Source organism: Panicum hallii, chromosome 5 (genome assembly GCF_002211085.1).
Source record: "Panicum hallii strain FIL2 chromosome 5, PHallii_v3.1, whole genome shotgun sequence".
NCBI lineage: Eukaryota > Viridiplantae > Streptophyta > Magnoliopsida > Poales > Poaceae > Panicum > Panicum hallii.
The window spans coordinates 588,810-607,358 of NC_038046.1; the positions used below are offsets into that span (position 1 = coordinate 588,810).

At 50.4% G+C, this 18,549-nt stretch overlaps 3 protein-coding genes and 1 pseudogene across 3 annotated transcripts; 1 reads left to right on the top strand and 3 right to left on the bottom strand.

Annotated features, from left to right (window-relative positions):
• Positions 1 to 3,457: 3,457 nt before the first annotated feature.
• On the bottom strand, positions 3,458 to 4,966 carry LOC112892947 (protein MITOFERRINLIKE 1, chloroplastic). The gene has a single exon (XM_025960060.1). It carries the CDS (start codon positions 4,849 to 4,851, stop codon positions 3,718 to 3,720), a length of 1,134 nt encoding a protein of 377 aa, XP_025815845.1. The 5' UTR covers positions 4,852 to 4,966; the 3' UTR covers positions 3,458 to 3,717.
• Positions 4,967 to 5,947: 981 nt separating this feature from the next.
• On the bottom strand, positions 5,948 to 12,209 carry LOC112892946 (PH, RCC1 and FYVE domains-containing protein 1). Its single transcript, XM_025960059.1, has 5 exons — positions 11,875 to 12,209; positions 9,198 to 11,227; positions 8,971 to 9,117; positions 6,880 to 7,424; positions 5,948 to 6,460 (listed from the first exon to the last, which is right to left on the bottom strand). Exons 2-5 carry the CDS (start codon positions 11,121 to 11,123, stop codon positions 6,331 to 6,333), a joined length of 2,748 nt encoding a protein of 915 aa, XP_025815844.1. The 5' UTR covers positions 11,124 to 11,227; positions 11,875 to 12,209; the 3' UTR covers positions 5,948 to 6,330.
• A 2,947-nt stretch (positions 12,210 to 15,156) lies between these two features.
• Positions 15,157 to 17,625, top strand: LOC112895571 (annotated as a pseudogene).
• A 126-nt stretch (positions 17,626 to 17,751) lies between these two features.
• Positions 17,752 to 18,153, bottom strand: LOC112891639. The gene has a single exon (XM_025958546.1). It carries the CDS (start codon positions 18,118 to 18,120, stop codon positions 17,896 to 17,898), a length of 225 nt encoding a protein of 74 aa, XP_025814331.1. The 5' UTR covers positions 18,121 to 18,153; the 3' UTR covers positions 17,752 to 17,895.
• Positions 18,154 to 18,549: the final 396 nt, after the last annotated feature.

Consider the following 18,549-nt stretch of genomic DNA (forward strand, 5'->3'; position numbering starts at 1 on the left):
AGCATCAGCCCCATCATGGATCATATTACCAGTGCAATGTAGTAGCTAGCGTAGTTAACCACAACCCAAGTACATCGGTACATGCTATTACACTACTACACTCACTGGATAATTCAAAGAGACGAAGCACAGCACATGTATTAATTATTTACAAGACTAGGCAACAATAAACATATCCTTGTGCAAGCTGTGGCCACAGATTATATTACTTCTGCCATTGCAAACCAGCAAGGACACCAAGATATGTGGAGACGTGGAGTCATCAACAGTAAACATTGTAAAACTATCACAGACCAACCGATCAAAGAGATGCTAATAAAAGAGGGAGAACCAGCAGACCTGACGCCAATGACTCGGTTTGCCCTTTACCATTGTGAGCTCTTCTACTCTTCTGTGATCTTCTTGTGAGAACATCACCGCCCCTCTTAGTTTTCCGCATCTTTTTCCAAAATTGAAGTAGACCTTTTTGGGGGAAAAACAAAGTGGCGACATGTTGAGTGAGCAACAGTAAATCAATATTGTAAAACATTCACAAAAAAACCAATCAGAGGGATGCTAATACAGGTCTTATGTCAAGGTTGATGGCCCTTGGCATAGTACAAACTCCACCCTAAACCCCAAACACCAGTTTTGATAACCTTGGTTGGTGGCCCAAAGAAGGTGGCCGAGTCAGATCATTCCTTAGCTCAACTGAAAAGGCAGCTAACTGCTACAACTGATCTGTCAAAATATGTACAAGCTAGCCTATTCCTTAGGTTGTTATTAAACTGGCAACTCGTTTGCCAAAAACTACATGGACGGTATCTAGGAACAAAAGGGTGACCTCAAAACCTGACATAACTGAAATAAAGGAGCCTGCATAAGGTTGGATCATTCCTGTAAATAGTCAAGTCTAGAGCAGACACGCAAAATCACCATAGAAGCAATCATGTGGCCGTACTTGTGGCCACACAAATGTGCCACAACTTTCTCATTTCATGATTTCCTCTTGTCCATCCACAAGATCCAATGCAAACATGCAGGGAAATTTTGCAACGGAATTTTTTTTTGAAAAATGGAGCCTATACTGAGAAAGAAGGTCATAGGTGCTAACATGCACTGAAACAGGCTCGGTGTAATCCAAAAGGAACACTATGGAACTCTGTGTGTAATTTGAAGCTGGACAAAGATATCGCGTGTAGTGCTTGTTTCAAATTAGAAATCATGTTGAAGGAAGTCGAACCGATAATGCAGACGAGATGTACCCAAAAACTTTCCAATTAGATCGGGACATGTAACCGCGCATTAAGGGCATAAAAAAAGTGGGCGTTTAAAGGTGCCTGACGTCACACAAGATGGAGGGAAGGGATGAGGAAGTCGGTGCACATACCTGTGCCTGGCGTCCGGCCTTAGCAGGCGAAGGGCGGCGCGGCACCCGTCGCTCGCCGGGGGAGAAGGGACGAGGGGGAGGGGAGGGGGCCCCAGTTTTATTTGCCGTTGGATTGTGATCCTGCTGCGGTCGGTTCATATAGCGCCGGTGCCGAGGTACGCCTGTCCTAGTGTCCTCATCTGTCCAGGGCCCATGTCATCATCAAAGAAAAAATATTTGGACCGTAAATTCTTATTATTCTTTTGATTAGTCCCGTTGTAGAAATCAATCATCGTCCCATGGTATATTTTGTGTTCGGTAATATATATTTTTAGATCGTTCTGTCATTTGTTTCATATTATTTTAACAGAAAGCATTAATCAGTGGTATACTTTGGATTGTTCCAACAGTGAAATTTTATTATTAGATGATAAATTCTATTGTTGTATAGATCTATTAATATTTTGGGAAGTATACATATATTAAGTTAAGCACACATATAAGGGGAAATAGAAGATGTGATTAGACACGCCAACAGATGTGAAAGCTAATAGGGAAATTAAGGTCACGAAAGTACCCGTAGCCTAGTGGTTACACCTTATGTTCTGGATTCGACTCCCCGTGGGAGTATAGAAATATGGCATTGCAAGGTGGATGGAACAAGAAGAATAGTGGCTTTGGTCGAGGTGCGGTAAAGGCATTTGGAAACCAGAAGGATCACGCCATAGAGCGAGACAGTAGCATCAGGAACTGGAGAGCCCAGAATAATAGCAGCGCTAGACAAGGAGGTATCAGTTATGTTTTCACACCAGTGGAGGCGTGGAGCAGCAGACATATGCACACGTTGAAACAATCATCAAGAATGTAAAGAGGATCATGCGTGAATCAAGCTATGAACATTTCCTTGCCTAATGTAACTTGAAGGGGGAAAAAACGCTTGCAAAGTAGCTAGGAACCTTCAAGTATGCTGAATGGTACGATGACCATTATAATTTAGCTTGAACTCACAAGGTCCTAGCAACTGCAGCAGTCAACAAATAGTGCAAAGTCCACAGATAGTACCCTTTTTGTTTCCCTGAGACACCAGGTGGGTCCTTCTGTGTCTGTATCCCTTATTGATAGTCTCACTCATTCAACACTTAGCAGGGATGGCGTGAAGCTTTCTCGAGATGATGAGATGTTCATCGTCAAAAATGTTCTAATGTACCACCCGGATAAGGAGAAGAAGATGGCCGGTCAGGGCAATTTCATTATGGTAAAGCACTAAGCAACTCATCTTTGCATGAGATCTAACAACTAGGGAATATCTTTCTGATTAACTGTTTCCCTGCTTGCAGGTTGCTAAGCATCAAACGTTTTCATAGCAGCAGGTGCTTGTACATTGCATGCTCAGATGGATCAAATTCAGATTTCTCCTACAAGTGCCTAGAGAATTGCATCAGGATTGACGCTCATGAAGTACTTCAAATGATGAGTCATGGCATGTTAATTTGCCTTAGTACTGCTTGCTTGCAGTAGTGCCACTTTCCAAGTGCCTGGAGTGGCCAGGACCATAAGCAATTTCGGCTACAATGTTGCCTTGACGTCCACTAATTTTATGTGCTTGAAACTTATGTAACTGTGATCTTATTTCTGAACAGTAGCAAACAAAAAGACCAAGACGCCTAGACTTTTGAAAGTTTTCAGTTGTCTGACAACTGATGCTAATGACAAACACCAGATTATAAGATCCCTTCCCTACTCATATAACCACAAATTATTCCATTATGACCGCACTAACAGAAATGGAGAAACATAGTTCATGCACCTGAGCCAGTATACCCAAGATCATATGGCATGATCACAGACAGTCCCATGATACAAAAACAAGTTGCAAAAGAAAATAAATTCAATTAAATGGTCAGTTTATCATAACTAGAATGAACAATTAGATTGCATTCTCATGTTCAGTCAAATTATTATAGATTTGAAGTTGGTAAAATCATCTGGGAGCAAAGTGAATTATTATAGACTTGAAGTTGGTAAAATCATCTGGAAGCAAAGTGTTGTCACTGAATGAACGCAGTCTAATATCTATATCAGCTCACAGTAAAAGACATGTAGGAGCAATAGAATGACCAAATGGTTGATTTCCTGGTATTATATAACTCTTATGGTCTGAAATCATTCAACTCTACAATGAACTCTTGATGATGCTAAACAGTAGCCGAGAAACTTTAACAGGTACATCAGCCTCAAGATAGCATACAATACACACCTGATCTACTCAACTGAAACAAAACCTCACACTCCTCAAGGACTAGCATACTGAGGTCTGAGGACCAGCAACAGTTACCTTCCCTCAAGGAATGAAGGAAGAGATGGCAAATTCAAGTGGCAGCAGCAGCAGGCTCCATCTGTGGCTGTGCTGCAGCCTTCCTTTGGCAACCTTCAAGGTACCACTGCAGAATGGCAAGCCTTGCGGTCTCAAAGGCACAGTAGCCTAGCGCCGCGAAGCACGCGCTATGCAGCACCCTGGGGCCAATGCCACGGGAGAGGCCCATGAGCCCCTCCTCCGCGACCACCTCCCTCATCGTCCCCAGCACGGTGCGGCTGCCCTCCGTTCCCACCCTGGTCATGAGGCGCGTCTTGACGACGTCCAGCGGGGTGGTGAGCGCGGCGGATATGGCCCCCGCGAGAGCGCCGCAGAGCACGCTCTCCCCTGGCGTGAGGCTCTCCTTGTCGCGACTCTTGAGGGTGAATGCCTTGAGGTACTCGAAGGAGGAGTAGCTGAGCACCCCGGTGGGGAGGTTGCGGAGGAGCGTGGCGGCATATCCCGCGTAGAGGCCGAAAAAGCCGTCGGTCTGGATGATGTGGAGGAGCACCTGCCAGGAGCGGCCTGTTGCGGCGCCGGACTGGAGGCGCTGCGTGATGAGCTCCTTGGGGACCATGATGGCGGAGGAGGAGATGTTGCCGCTGGCGCCGGCGAGCGGGGGCACGAGGAAGGGCGGGAGGTGGGGGCGGAGCAGCGACTTGGCGAGCTCGCAGGTGCCGAAGTAGACGGCGGAGGAGGAGGCGGAGCCGAGGATGACGGCGGAGAGGCCGCGGTAGAGGCCGAGGGGCCCGTCGGTGCGGAGGATGTCGAGGAAGACCTGCCAGGCGGTGGCGGAGGGTGCGGCGGCGGCCTGGAGGCGGGTCTTGACGGCGTCGATGGGGAGCAGCGCGGCGTAGGTGAAGGCCCCTGCGGCGGCGCCCGCGCAGGCCCCGATGGCGGCGCGCGCGAGAGGGGTGGGGACTGCTGCGGCGGGGGCGGGATTGGGCTTGGGCGCGGCGGGGGCGGGGATGGGGATGGAGAGGGAGGAGGAGGAGAAGACGGGAGCGGCGGCGCCGGAAGATGCGGCGGGGGAGTGGAGGAGCAGGGAGGTGAGGTCGGAGATGAGCGACGGGAGGTCGGGGTCCGCCTGGGACCGGGTCATGGCGCGCAGCGCGAGGCTGGGGGTGGAGCTGGAAGGCGGCGGCGGCATCTCGTCGGCTCGGCTGGGTCCGGGCGGCGGCGGCGAGGATTTGTGGCTGGACGCGAGTGGATTTGCCTGAAATAATCAGAGGGCGGGTGGTTGGATGGCTCTGACTTGCGGGTCCCGCGGCCTCTCCTCTCCCTCCACTCGACAACGTTGAGGGCATGTTTGGCAGGGATCTGCCTCCCAAAAACGGTTCCAACTCCAGCTTCTCTCTTGCTGAGCGGCTTCTCTCGTGGAGCTGAATTCTCTGGTGGAGCTGAAGTTGTTTTGAAAAAATATTTGATAAAACGGCTTTTTATATTATTTAATATACATAAAAAATATCAAATAATCATACTATCCTTATCTATTTATTTTTTTCTCAATTCTTCCTATTTCTTTCCTTCTTATTTTTTCTACACCTCCTATTATCTCTCCTTTTGTCCATTCTTCCTCCATGCGCCCTCCTCTCTCCTTCCTGCCGCAGCCCGCAGCTCTTCTGCCCACGCCGCCGGCACCTCCTCCCCCTCCCTCCTCCTCTCCCTCCTGCCGCGGTTCCTCCACCTACGCCGCCGGCATCTCTGCCCCTCGCCCACCGCGGCCTCGCGCTCCTGTGATCGTGCTCCGCGGCGCCTCGGGCTCCTGCCCTGGCCCCTCAATGCCCGCAGCAGGCCGCCTCCTCCACCTCGAACCTACGCCTCAAGCTAGCGCCGACGGCCGCTGCCGCCTCCTCCACTGTGGCCCGCTGCTGCCCGACCTCCCGTCCCGCAGCCGCCCTCCAGCCGCCGCAAGGAGGCGCAACATGGGAGGGGGGAGGGGCGAGATGGAGGAGCCCATGAAGTTGCGCGGAGCCACGTTTTGTGAGCCACCAAATCGCTCCAGAGAGCGGAAATTCCGGGGCTTCACCGCCGGAGCTGGATGCGTACATTCCGTTCCGTTTGGGAGGGCTCCAGCAAGAGCCGTTTTGGAGCCGCTTGTGGGGCCCTGTCAAGCTCTGAGTAGTGGCCTGGCTTCAAACCCATTCTCGCAGGTTTCTTTCTGCCACGTAGGAAATTCTTCAGTAGGCCTTAGCATTCATTCATTCCATCGTCAAATGGGCACCAAATTTCTTTCTTCCATGAGATGATGAAAACGAGCTAGCATTGCCAAGTAGTAGTACTCAGTATGTACACATGAATGATAATTCAAAAAGAAAAGAAAAAAATCCAACTTCTTTACACCTGCATTGGCTACAACAATTCCAGGCCAAAAGGGTCGAGGGCTGTCCCACCCTACTACCTGCTTCGGCGTTCCGCTCCACGGCTCTATGTACATTACTACATCGGAACCGGGCTAGCTAACCAGCCCTTGGACGGATAATATGACTCGATCAATTTCGAAACAATAGTAACAAGAATTATCGACATTAAATGGGCAAAAAAGAATTTCTCAAGGCCTCGCCACATTCGCACTATGGCTTTGGCGCTTCCGCTTCATGTTTCCCTCCAACTGCCAGGCAGTATTGCATCATCGAGCTGACCGGATTGATGATGCCGACGACACTCGCTCGGAGCTCCTTACATTGTACTTCTCGTACACCTTGTCGCGGTTCTCATTCCACCAGCTCTCTGCTTGATGCTCCCCAAACCGCCTTCGACTGGACACACAAACTTAAGATGAGAGGAAATGGCAAATACACGCTGCTAAGTGCAAACAGATGTTTAGCAGAAACAGGGAGCCGTTTCATGGCTCATGATAAGATCCACTATAAAAATTTCTGCCATTTGATACTGCTGAATCAATTGGTTATTTAAATTTCATTGCACAGAGTTTGAGACATATGCTCATAGAATGATACCTCTATCTCATATTCTACAGTATGCCCATATGGTTCTTTGCCAGCAAACGTGTCTGCTACATTCCAGCTACTCTGGAATGTCAAGATCATGAAGTGATTTGCAAAATCCAATTTTTACTATTCTAGTCAACTAGTAACGTGTCTAATTATAAATGAAACAAACAAAATAAAATAACCATGACAGCACCTAAGAAACAAGACAGAAACTATTAATTTACCTGAAGCGTACGCGCTTTAGATCTCGGGTCCCATCACGAAGAGTTGTCAGTGTTATGTATACACCTGGTTCATACTGCTCAATCCACTCAGCCTGAACTTGGTTGCTGGGAATTGATACCGCGCTTCGAGATTTGTAACCATCCTCGCCATTTAAAAGGGACGTAGCATCCTTGCTGCTACTATCATCTGCTCTACTGCTTGCACTCAGCATCTCATCACTACTGGTATGTCCTCTTCGATTCAAATTTTCAACATCAGGAGGACCTGAAACCCTAAGGCTGTGAGCACTCACTTCGCTATTTTCACTAATACTTCCAGGTGGTTTATGATGACTTGAGATTCCATTTGTGTGCAATGCTCGTCCCATGTTCAGGCTAGGTGTGCTGACAGCGCTGACAGACTCATTTCGTGGCTGATGAATACCATTCATGCTAGTGTAGATAGAAGCATACATCTCAATGCCATTAGGAACATGTGCTTGTTTTGCTTCACTACCATCATAGGCTCCCTGATCTGGTGGTAGTCTCTCAGCCATATCCTTGAGCTAAACAAGCCACAGCAGAAAATACATGCAACAATCACCAGAGAAAGCAATCTCAGTCAAACAACCAGAGAAAGTTGGCACTTTACTAGGACAAAATAAGCTCATATCAATATTTTATTTCTCTTGGATCAGATATACATATAAGTACTACATTTTTTTTTGAATGCGTAATTTGATGACATAAAGCCATCGTTGTTGTTGCAATAGGAAATATATGCCTTCTGGTACTAAGATAGTTGACAGAATCAAACCAGCACCAGAATACCATTTGCATGAAGAAAATTCTTGGAAATCTGGGATATTTAATTTTTTGCCATCCTTATGGAAGGCCAGCATTCAAATGCCAGTTTTAGAATTGCTCCTACATTTTTGCCATAGGAGAGAGAGTATTTCTTACATTTGTGCCAATTTTGCATACATGGCATGACAGGTCAGACAGCCAGGATGTACAGGCCATGCAAAATGACCCTCTTGCCCTTGCAACATTCTCTTCCTATGGCACATGGGTCCCACTTGTCATCCCTAACCTCCCGTTCCCATCTGCTTTGCGTGCACAGGAGGCCACCCCGCTGGTCATCACCGTGCGCAGGAGCTCCGCGGCCAAGCAGCAGACCCGTTCGAGGAGTCCCTCTCTCAATCGTTGCTCTTTGTTTCTCTTCTTTTTATTATTTCTTTCTCTCCCGCATCCCCCTCTTTCTCCGCTCTGTTCTCTCCCATCAGAGCCAAGAAGCACACAAGCGAAGGTGCAGGGGCCAGAGAACGGGCGCATGTGCAGGAGCTAGGGGACCGATGCAGGTGCAGGGCCTGGCGGGATTGAGGCAGCAAGCCTGACAGGCTCCCGCTGGGGACCCGGCCGCTCAGTTGGGCTGTGGCTCGACCGGAGCAGAGCCCGACGTTGGGGACGCGGTGGTGCATCTCCTACGGCTCGGGCGGGCGGAGCAGGGCTTAGGCAAGTGGAGCAACATGCTGTGGCCACGGGTCGGAGCAACGGTGGCCGCGAATCGGGCGCGGGGGTGCCGGGATGCGGCGGCGCCAACAGAAGGTACGCACTCCTCTCCCTTGCCTCGATTCAGAGAAGTCCGACCAGTGGCGGAGTGGCGCCGGGCTGCGTAGGGTCTCTGGTGGGAGCTCCTACATATGAGAGCTCGGGGGGATGGATGAGAGCTCAGATGAGAGATCGAGCTGGGACGGAGGGAGGTTAGGGATGACGGGTGGACCCCAGGTGTCATAGGAAATGGAGGTAGCAGGGAGTAGATTGGTTGGGGGCAAAAGGGTCATTTCATATCATCTGGACACGCTGGACATCCAACCTGTCATGCCACGTATGCAAAATTGGCACAAATGTAAGAAATACTCTCTCTCCTATGGCAAAAACGTAGGGGCGATTCTAAAACTGGCATTTGAATGCTGGCGTTCCGTAAGGATGGCAAAAAATTAAATATCCCTGGAAATCTTAATAGCTAATTATATTAATTTGCAATGAATACGACAGGACAGCGACAGTATAGCTAGGAAGGCACAAAAGTACTAAGACAATCAATATTACCTGTGCTGTTAGGGACTTTATGACTTCCTTAGCAGCTTTAGACTTTGCAGATTCCTCTGAAACCAGTGTCATGGCCTCTTGTACTTTCTTTGCTGATTTCTGCAACTCAAGTTCTTGAAGCTCACAGCGGTGCCTCAGATTATCAACCTAAAGAGGTGCACAAATTTAATTGTTTGTCCACGTAACAACACAGACCTATATACTTGCATATAAATCAAACTCGATACCTGTGCACGGAGTCTTTCAACCTCTTGATTTAACATCTCATTAGTCTTTGCGAGACTATCAGCAGCAGTTTTAGCGATAGAAAGGCCATGGGTTGTTGGGACTGGTGTGGTTGAACGTGGTGGACTAGGCTTGCGAGAGAAGGGGGAAACAGCCCTAGACGAGTTCAAAGATCGAACCGCTGATGTGCGGACTGCTCTTGGAACTGATTTGTTCAGATCAATTCCACCAGATAAAGCGATATCTCTTAGCTGAAGAAGTGAAGTCATTTGAGGAGTCCGAAGAAATGACAGTGCATCAGTTTTCTTCCCTTGTTTTGCTGCCTTGCTATCCAAACTTCTAATCATATCCAAATTGCTGGGTACAATTGCTTTTGCCAATTTAGTATCAGGGTTGCTTTCGCCAGAGTGGCGAGGCACAGCCTCTTTCCTCTTATTTTGATTAATTGTACTGGAATATGCCGCACTGTTCAATTTCATGAAACAGGAATCGCAAACACGGTAAGGTTTCGCAGGATTAGGAGCCAGTGCTGCTCTCAGAGCCTTACGCGAGGTGCACGCATTACAATGGACAAGTCCACAGTTATGGCAATTGTGCCTCTTTCGGGTGAATCCAAACGGTTGCCGACATGAGGCGCATTGTGACTGCTCAGCTCCTGAGACCCACTTATGCTGGCATATAGCTGCAGTGAAGTTTGAACCGCAAGCTATGTGCCTAACAGCCCTGTCTCTCAATGCCTCAACGAGTGTAGGTATTTTCCTATCCTCTATATCTCCATGGCCCAATCTTCCATTGGCCCCTTTACCCCATGTAAAAACTTCACTCTTATTTGTTAATACTGCAACATGGTAGGAACCACAGGCAACTTGGACAACATGTTCACTCATAATATCCTCAACTAAGCATGGAAGTTTACCATCTGAGCGGGGATTCCCGAGTTGGCCATAAACAGTATTACCCATGCTCAGAACTTGTCCAGATGTTGTCAGGCCTACAGTAAGACTATGACCACATGCTATCCTGTAGAAATCATAATCAATAAGTGAAGCCACACACGTAGGCTTAAGCCTTGGTTCCTTGTCACCATGACCAAGCCGATGTTTGTCGCCATCTCCCCATGTGAAGAGCTTTCCAGAAGATATACTTGAACTGGATTGGGTCACTATAACTTCTACAACAGCCGCAGTGTGCCATACACCACATGCAACAGCAATTGTTTTTAACCCCGATAAAGAATCTACCTCCCTTGGACACGAAATACTCTCGCGGTTTCCATGTCCTAAGACTCCAAATGTACCATCACCGAAGGTAAATAGCTGGCCTCTAGATGTAATCAAGGCTGTATGCCAGGTCCCACAAGAAACATAAGCAACTTGAAGACCATCAAGTGCTCCTGAAATTCTTTTTGGAATCCAGTGGCTTACATCAGTACCATTGCCTAGAAGTCCAATATTATGTGTTCCATCACCCCAGGTGTACAGTTCCCCAGCTGCTGTGACAGCACAAGTGTGGAATTCCCCACAGGCAACAATGTCCACATTGCAAATTGCTAATGACTCAACCAAACAAGGGTGAAGAGAGTCTTCCCCTGATCCATGGCCAAGACGTCCTCCAGATTCTTCGCCCCATGTAAACACTTCCCCATTTTTAGTGACCAGAGCAGCGTGCTTGACTCCACAATCCACATGATACACGTCAAGAACTAACTTGGACTCCAAGGGCTTCGGCAGAAGAACATCAGTCTTCCCAGTTGACCTGATTACTCTGTCGGAACCAACTCTTACAGTGTTGTCGCAAATAACTTCACCCCACACGTAGACGTCGCCTGAGGAATCATAGTCATCTTGTGCAGAACCATGGCTTGATGTGCTAGGGGCACTAGACGTGCTAACTCTGATGGCATCTGAAGAAGCCCCTTTGGTGTGCATGTTTGTCGCATCTGATCTCCAAGTAACTATGGAGTTTTAAGAACAGTGGCAACACATATGGACCAAGTGAGAGTACCAACAACTCTGATTGAATATTGTATAACCTGCGCACATGTAACAGAAATGAAGTGAAATCCACCACAGCACATCAATTGGTACAGTAAGTCAAATCGAAATGGAATTAAATTACAGGGAACTAGGGGATATGGAGATGTTTTGGGTGCTGCGATTCTGAAAACGGTTACAGGAATGAAATGCGAGCACTCTACGTATGGATCAAAAAAAAAACGCTCAGGAATATGGGTAAACTGGTGTGTCAAGAGAGCAGGGGTCTAGTGGTTGATAGCACCAAACGCAGGCTACAAGCTTAGACACAGGGATTACACATTTACACTACACGCAACAGGCATTGCAATAAAAAAAGATTTTTTTTTGTGACGATTCTGATATGTATAGTTCTGCGGAGCGATGGATTGTAGGTATCTGTCCAAGCACTGGCTGCTTTATCATCTAGTGAAGGTATATAGTGCTGGTTTGAAGCAACAGGCATTGTGGGGATCAGAGTGCGGCGTGACTAAAGGGGCCCTCCGCATAGCAATCGAATCCGCAGCGAGGTGGACGGATTGGAGCAGCCACCATGCTGAGCAAGTAAGATTCGGGATTGACTGGTCGCGCAGCAGAGGAGGAAAGGGAAGATCCCGCGGGGCCAGACCCGGTCATGCATCCACGAGCAAAGCTAGGGCTTTCTTACCGGGAAGAGGAGGAGGAAGCAGTGGGAACTCCGGGCGGATCTCCGCTCCGCGGCAGCCGTCTTCTGAAGGGGGAGAGGCGGCGAGCGGTGGCCTCGTCTCTCTCTCCTTTTGCCTGTCGCCTCTGAAATCTGAAGCGGTGGCGGTGGTGGAGTGGGAGCCGGGAGGGGGGCGGAGGCGAGGCTCGAGGGGGCTCGGCTGCTGCCTGCTGCTCGCTGCTCTCGCGAGTCTTGCGGCACGGCACCAGGGCAGGGAGGGGAGGCTGCTCGGTCCTCGCTACCGTACCTTGTCTGCTCTTCTCCTTTTTCTTCTCATAGTTTTCCTGCGACCGTGATTAGTAGGGGAAAACCCAAAAACCTACTGTACATCCTCTTCAACGACGTCGTAATTGCTTCAGATTTTAGTTCTTTATTATTGAAAAAATACTCCAGATTTTCTCAATACCATCAGGATTCCCTCAATCAAATACTACGAAATAACTCATCGATTGATCAAGAAAATAGACAGACAGTCCTCGCCTCCTTAAAATAAACATCACATGCCAAGGAAACTTATTTGGTTTCTCTCCCGAAACATAAACATATATAGTTGTACAATCGCTGTAGAGCACCTATACTGACTATCACAATGAAGTGATCATTTCGAATAGTATATATATTCTCTATTTAACACCTAGAGTGTTGAATAAGTAATTATATTCTAACCGGAAAATATCAATTGTAATCGCAATCTATGTAACGGCGCACTACCCGCAACAAGAAATCGACCTTTTTTTTAAACCGGAATGCTAACCCTCTAACCGGCACTATATACCTTCACTAGATGATAAAGCAGCCAGTGCTTACATATCAGAATCGTCAAAAAAAAAAAATCTTTTTTTATTGCCATGCCTGTTGCGTGTAGTGTAAATGTGTAATCCCTGTGTCTAAGCTTGTAGGTTATTGGTATCCATTAGCAGTGGTTACCACAGCTGCATGCTGGTGGACCTGCCTGCCAGAGCCGACGTGAAGATATTTCTGTTAATGTTTCAGTCTGAGCAAAGCATGATGGATGCTTTGCTAAGTGGTGGCAACTTGTGCACCTCAGCTCACTTTTAAGTAGTACTCTAGCTAGCAAGCAGCCGACGACCATGTTTGGTGCTCGCTCGTGACACGTACGTACTGTAGATCGAGATCGAGTAGGAGTAGGACTATTCGATTTAACACGTACGCTTCCCTTGACTTGGCAGGCCAGGGTAGGGCAGCTGCAGGTCCAGTCAGCATGTGCATCCCTAAATATTTGTTCATGTAGTTTACAATTCAATTACATGGGTCATGGGAGAATAGTTTGCATGCTTTCGGATGCTCAATTCATACATAAGGAATGAAAAAATTAGTATGTGATAAATTCTTATGTGTTTATTGATTTTCAACAAGATATCGTCACAACGAACAATGTGATAGGTCAAATTAAGATGACTACTGAAAGTTGCCTTCTCTTCCTCGTGTTGATTGGTTCAACAGATTACGTAAGTAGACAACTCTTTTGTTGGTGGCTTGTTACACTGTGACACAACACATATACACATGCATGGTATGTCCGTGTACATAATGAACTAGCTAGTTAGATTTTTTCTTTTTGAAATAGTTAACTGATTAGCCGGTAAGATTTGTTGAGGTGGAATATGTCCATTTAGATTTGTATCCTCGACTCAGCTTGGGTGTCCGTATTTCTCTAGATTTATTTTATAGTTTAGCCGGTACTATTTTTCTTATGTAGGAACGTGGATATGGGATCCTACTATCCGCTACCTATTCTTGGGTCACATGTGGTTGGAATGGTGATATATAGATGGCCATCCATATGGCTTAGGCCCAGTGTGGCTAAGATCCATTGCACAAGGCTAAGGCTAGCTAATAATAATTAGTTAAGTAGTAGATCATCATGCATGCATGGGCATAACGCGCCAACAATTGTATTTGTCATGTTGTAGCATGCATGCATTTGTGATCTAAAAGGTCGAGTGCGTCGGACACGCGGCCCAAGACGAGGAGAACTCTACATAACAAATATAGAAATAAAAATCTTATGATAAAATCTTTGAAATAAGATCAGGCTTAAATAAGTTTGGATGTTTTTTCTTGGAGGAACAATTTTATTATGAACCGGGAACTAACGATTGTTCCAATATAATAAGGAAATATTCCCTGTGACAGGAGGTCGTTCCGGGATGGGATGCAAGAAAAGGCCGACCAATGCTAGCGCAAACGTTTTGGAGTGAATATGGGGCTGCATTGTGGGACTGGGCTGGGGTAATGCGGCCTTTTCTTTTCTTTTTTGTTTCGACGCGATAATAGATGGAGGCCCAGCCCATTTAACTCTTGGCTTATTGCCAGTCAGTTTAATACTCTACTAGGAGCTATTTGGTTCCATACGAGGTGTTATGATTTATTTTTAAGCCATGTTATATTGGATATTCGATACTAATTAGAAGTATTAAATATAGATTAATGATAAAGTTAATTTTATAATCCCTAGATTTATTCGTGAGACGAATCTATTAGATGTGATTAGCCCATGTGATAAATATGTGCTGATCATGAATTAACTGACCTTAATAGATTCATCTCATAAATAAATAAGCTGCAGTTAGTTTTATAATTAATTTATATTTAGTATTTCTAGTTAGATTTGATTTGATTTGAGGTGACATGTCCCGTGGAACCAAACGTCGTGCGTAAGCTGGAAAAGAGAAATCGGTGACGCAGAAAGCATTACTAAACAATAAAAAGAAGTCCAAGCTGCTAGATGGAGATGCAGAAGCACTGCCACGCACCGTGGACAAGCTGCAGCCTCGTTCCTACTAGTCGTAGAGCTTGCTGATTTCATTCTACTGTTGTACTAGCAGGTAGGGTTCACATCTCATCGACAAACTACCTACTAGCTAGCCGAAGCCGGGTCAAGTCAATTCCATTCCATCTCAACTTGGATGCAAATCGCAATCCTGCCTGGATAAATGAATTGTTCCTGCGATTGAAAAATTATGACCAATAGAAACGAAAGCTGAACAAATGAATTCCATTCAATTGCGTGAACGATCCAGCTTGGACTTAATTGCGAAGAAAACTCTTGGACTAACAGCAGAAGCACAAATATAATCTCCGTCCGTCAACAAGGATCATCTACTACCAAACCAGCTAGTCAAACGGCCACTCGATCATCTACATCACCACCACCACCAGATTTGATATCCATGGTTTGGTTGCTCCGAGCTTAGTATTACTTAGCTTCTTGGCCGGGCCGCCATGGCTCCTAAACCCATCCAGCATCTGCTGCTGCTCCCACTAATAACACTCGCCGCGCTTGTTTCCTCTCTGCCCCTGTCAGGCGCGCACACCGCAAACATCACCTCGGGCTCCTCCCTGCAGGCCGCCGCCGGCGCCGCCTGGCCCTCCCCGTCCGCCCGCTTCGCCTTCGGCTTCTACGCCACGGACGGGGGCCTCGCCGTCGGCGTCTGGCTCGCCACCGCGCCCGACGTCACCGTCACGTGGACGGCCGCCCGCAACCACACGCCCGCCACGGGCGGCGCGCTCTGGATCACCTACGACGGCCGCCTCATCTGGACCGGCACCGACGACGGCCAGGACAGGAGCCTCGCCGTGCCACCCCAGCCGGCCGTCGCCGCGGCCACGCGCGACGACGGCAGCTTCGTGCTCTACGGCGCCGACGGGACCGTCGTCTGGTCCACCTTCGCGGCGCCCACGGACACCCTGCTCCCCGGCCAGGACCTCGCGCCCGGCGCGCAGCTCTTCTCCGCCGTCTCCGCCACCAACAGGGCCGCCGGGAAGTACCGCCTCACCAACCAGGCCAACGACGGCAACATCGTCATGTACCCCGTGCAGACGGAGAACGTCGCGGCCGCCGCCTACTGGGCCAGCAACACGTTCCAGATCGGCTTTCCCCTCACGCTGCGCCTCGACGCCGCCGGCGTGCTCTACCTCACCGGTAACAGCAGCAACTACACCAAGAACCTCACCAAGCCGGGAGCCCCGAAATCAGCCGGTGAGCAGCAGGTCTTGTACCGGGTCACGCTCGATCCCGACGGCGTCCTGCGCCTTTACCGCCACGCCGTCGCGTCCACCGGCGCGTGGAGCACCGACGTCCAGTGGATCGGCCCGAGCGACCGGTGCCACGTCAAGGGCGCCTGCGGGCTCAACAGCTACTGCGTCCTCGGCCGCGACGCGCAGCCCAGCTGCACGTGCCCGCCGGGGTTCGGCTTCATCGACGCCACCAACGCCGCGCTCGGGTGCACCGAGACGTCGAGCGCAGGCGACTGCGCAGCTGCGGCGGTTTTGACCATGACCATGGCGGCGGTGCAGAACATGACGTGGGCGGACACGCCGTACGCCGTGGTGGGCGCGGCCACGAGCGCGGCCGACTGCCAGGCCGCCTGCATGTCCGACTGCCTCTGCGCCGCCGTGCTGCTCAACGGCGACGACGGGACGTGCACCAAGCAGCAGCTCCCGCTCCGGTACGGCCGCGCGGGCGGCGGGTACACGCTCTTCGTCAAAAACGCCGCGGGGACGGCGAGCCCCGCGCTCGGCGGCAGGGGCGGCCGTCGCGTCGGGCGCGCGGCCACCGTCGCTCTGGTCTGCATCGGGCTCCTGACGTGCGTGTCGCTGGCCGCGCTCGTGGCGGCGGCGCGGCTGGTCCGGGCGAGCCGGAGGGCCGCGCACCGGCGCCTGGCAGAAGCGGACGACGAGGAGGCGCCCTTGCGGTCGTACAGCTACCAGGAGCTCGAGCACGCGACGTGCAGCTTCCGGGATCCGCTGGGGCGCGGCGCGTTCGGCACGGTGTTCCGGGGCACGCTGCACAACGCGGCGGTGGCCGTGAAGCGGCTGGAGAAGGTGGTGGAGGAGGGGGAGCGCGAGTTCCAGCGGGAGGTGCGCGCCATCGGGCGGACGAACCACCGGAATCTGGTCCGGCTGCTGGGGTTCTGCCACGAGGGCGCCAACCGGCTGCTGGTGTACGAGTACATGAGCAACGGGTCCCTGGCAGAGCGGCTGTTCAGCAAGGGCGGAGGCGGCGGCTGCCCGTCGTGGGGGGAGCGCGTGGGCATCGCCCTGGACGTCGCGCGCGGGCTGCACTACCTCCACGACGAGCTGGAGCGGCGCGTGATCCACTGCGACGTGAAACCGCAGAACATCCTGATGGACGCGTCGGGGACGGCCAAGATCGCCGACTTCGGGCTCGCCAAGCTGCTGCTGCCGGACCAGACGCGGACCTTCACGGGGGTGCGCGGCACGCGCGGGTACCTGGCCCCCGAGTGGTACCGCGCCGCCGGGCCGGTGACGGTGAAGGCCGACGTCTACAGCTACGGCGTGGTGCTGCTGGAGACGGTGACGTGCCGGCGGAGCATGGAGCTGGAGGAGGCCGGCGAGGAGCGCACGCTCATGGAGCTGGCGCACGAGTGGCTGGTGAAGGGGGAGGTGGCGCGGGTGATGGGCACCGACGAGGCCGTGGACGCGGCGGAGGTGGAGAGGGCGGTCAAGGTGGCGGTGTGGTGCGCGCAGGCGGAGCCGCAGACAAGGCCGGCCATGAGGAGCGTCATCCTGATGCTGGAAGGCCACGTGGAGGTGCCGTTCCCGCCGCCGCCGGCACCGTCGTGATCGATTAGATCTAGGAGTTGGAGATGTCGAGGTTGTAACAGTTTGAGATATATAGGCCGCAACCGGAGTAGTAAAAATGCTGTTTTTTTCAAAAAAAAATCTTGAATAATAGAGGATATTTCACTTACAAATTAAATTAAATTGCAGGAGTATCACGTTACAATAAACGACGATTGATCCATGGATGGGAACACACACAAAGAATGAAATAGAAAAGCAAGGCGATCGAGAAAGAAGGAATAGGCAAGATGGTGCATGCATGCATGGAGGAAATTGAACTAGAGATGGCAAACTAGAGAACTAGGTCGTCGTTGGTGGTGGGTGGGCGATGAATCAAATCATTATATTCATCTTGGTTTCTGATGGAGCATATCATCAAGCCTTGGGCGCGCCCCCGGCGGCACCTTGCTTGGCCGCGGCCTGGTCCACGGGGCCGCACGCCTGGTTGCACATCTTGGTGCAGGCGGGGTCGTCCTTGTCGTTGGCGCACCGCTCGTAGCAGTCGTCGTAGCAGCCGTACGCGGTGGCCGCGGGCAGGGACGCCGCCGCCACCACCAGAACGGCCAGGACCAGGGCCACCATCCTCGTGCTCTGGGCCATCGCTGCTGCGGCTGCTATCTTCTTCTTCTTTCTTCTTGTTGATGCGTGGTTGATTGAGGAGGCACGGTGGTGGTGATCGTGGTGGATTGTTGGGACACATATATAATATAGGAGGCATGAGGACGCGCGAGCTTCATGGGCTAATTAATGTGTGGTGGCAACGCCATGTCCGTCCGAGGTTTGAATTCTTTCCCAGTTGACCACCTGACCCGCGAGGAAGAAGAAGAAGAAGAAGAAAGGGATGGCCGGCATGCCAACACCTGGCGTGCGATCCAGACAGGAAGAAACAAACGCTGAAGAAGCATGTCTCAGGTTGCCCAGGGCAAGAGAGCCACGTAGGAAAGAGAACTGAGGAGAGAGCATCGAGTGTCGCTACGGCTGGCTGGCGAGAGCCGCTAGCTCGCGGCCCGAAGCGGAGCGGGCCCCACA

What these genes read in the sequence shown, in the direction of transcription:
- LOC112892947 (XM_025960060.1), bottom strand. Translation starts at nt 4,851, where the DNA reads ATGCCGCCGCCGCCTTCCAGCTCCACCCCCAGCCTCGCGCTGCGCGCC.
- LOC112892946 (XM_025960059.1), bottom strand. Translation starts at nt 11,123, where the DNA reads ATGCACACCAAAGGGGCTTCTTCAGATGCCATCAGAGTTAGCACGTCT. An exon ending in TTGAAAGACTCCGTGCACAG is followed by an intron (nt 9,118 to 9,197) that starts GTATCGAGTTTG and finishes GCACCTCTTTAG; the next exon opens with GTTGATAATCTGAGGCACCG. An exon ending in CTAAAGCGCGTACGCTTCAG is followed by an intron (nt 6,461 to 6,879) that starts GTAAATTAATAG and finishes TTGTGTGTCCAG; the next exon opens with TCGAAGGCGGTTTGGGGAGC.
- LOC112891639 (XM_025958546.1), bottom strand. Translation starts at nt 18,120, where the DNA reads ATGGCCCAGAGCACGAGGATGGTGGCCCTGGTCCTGGCCGTTCTGGTG.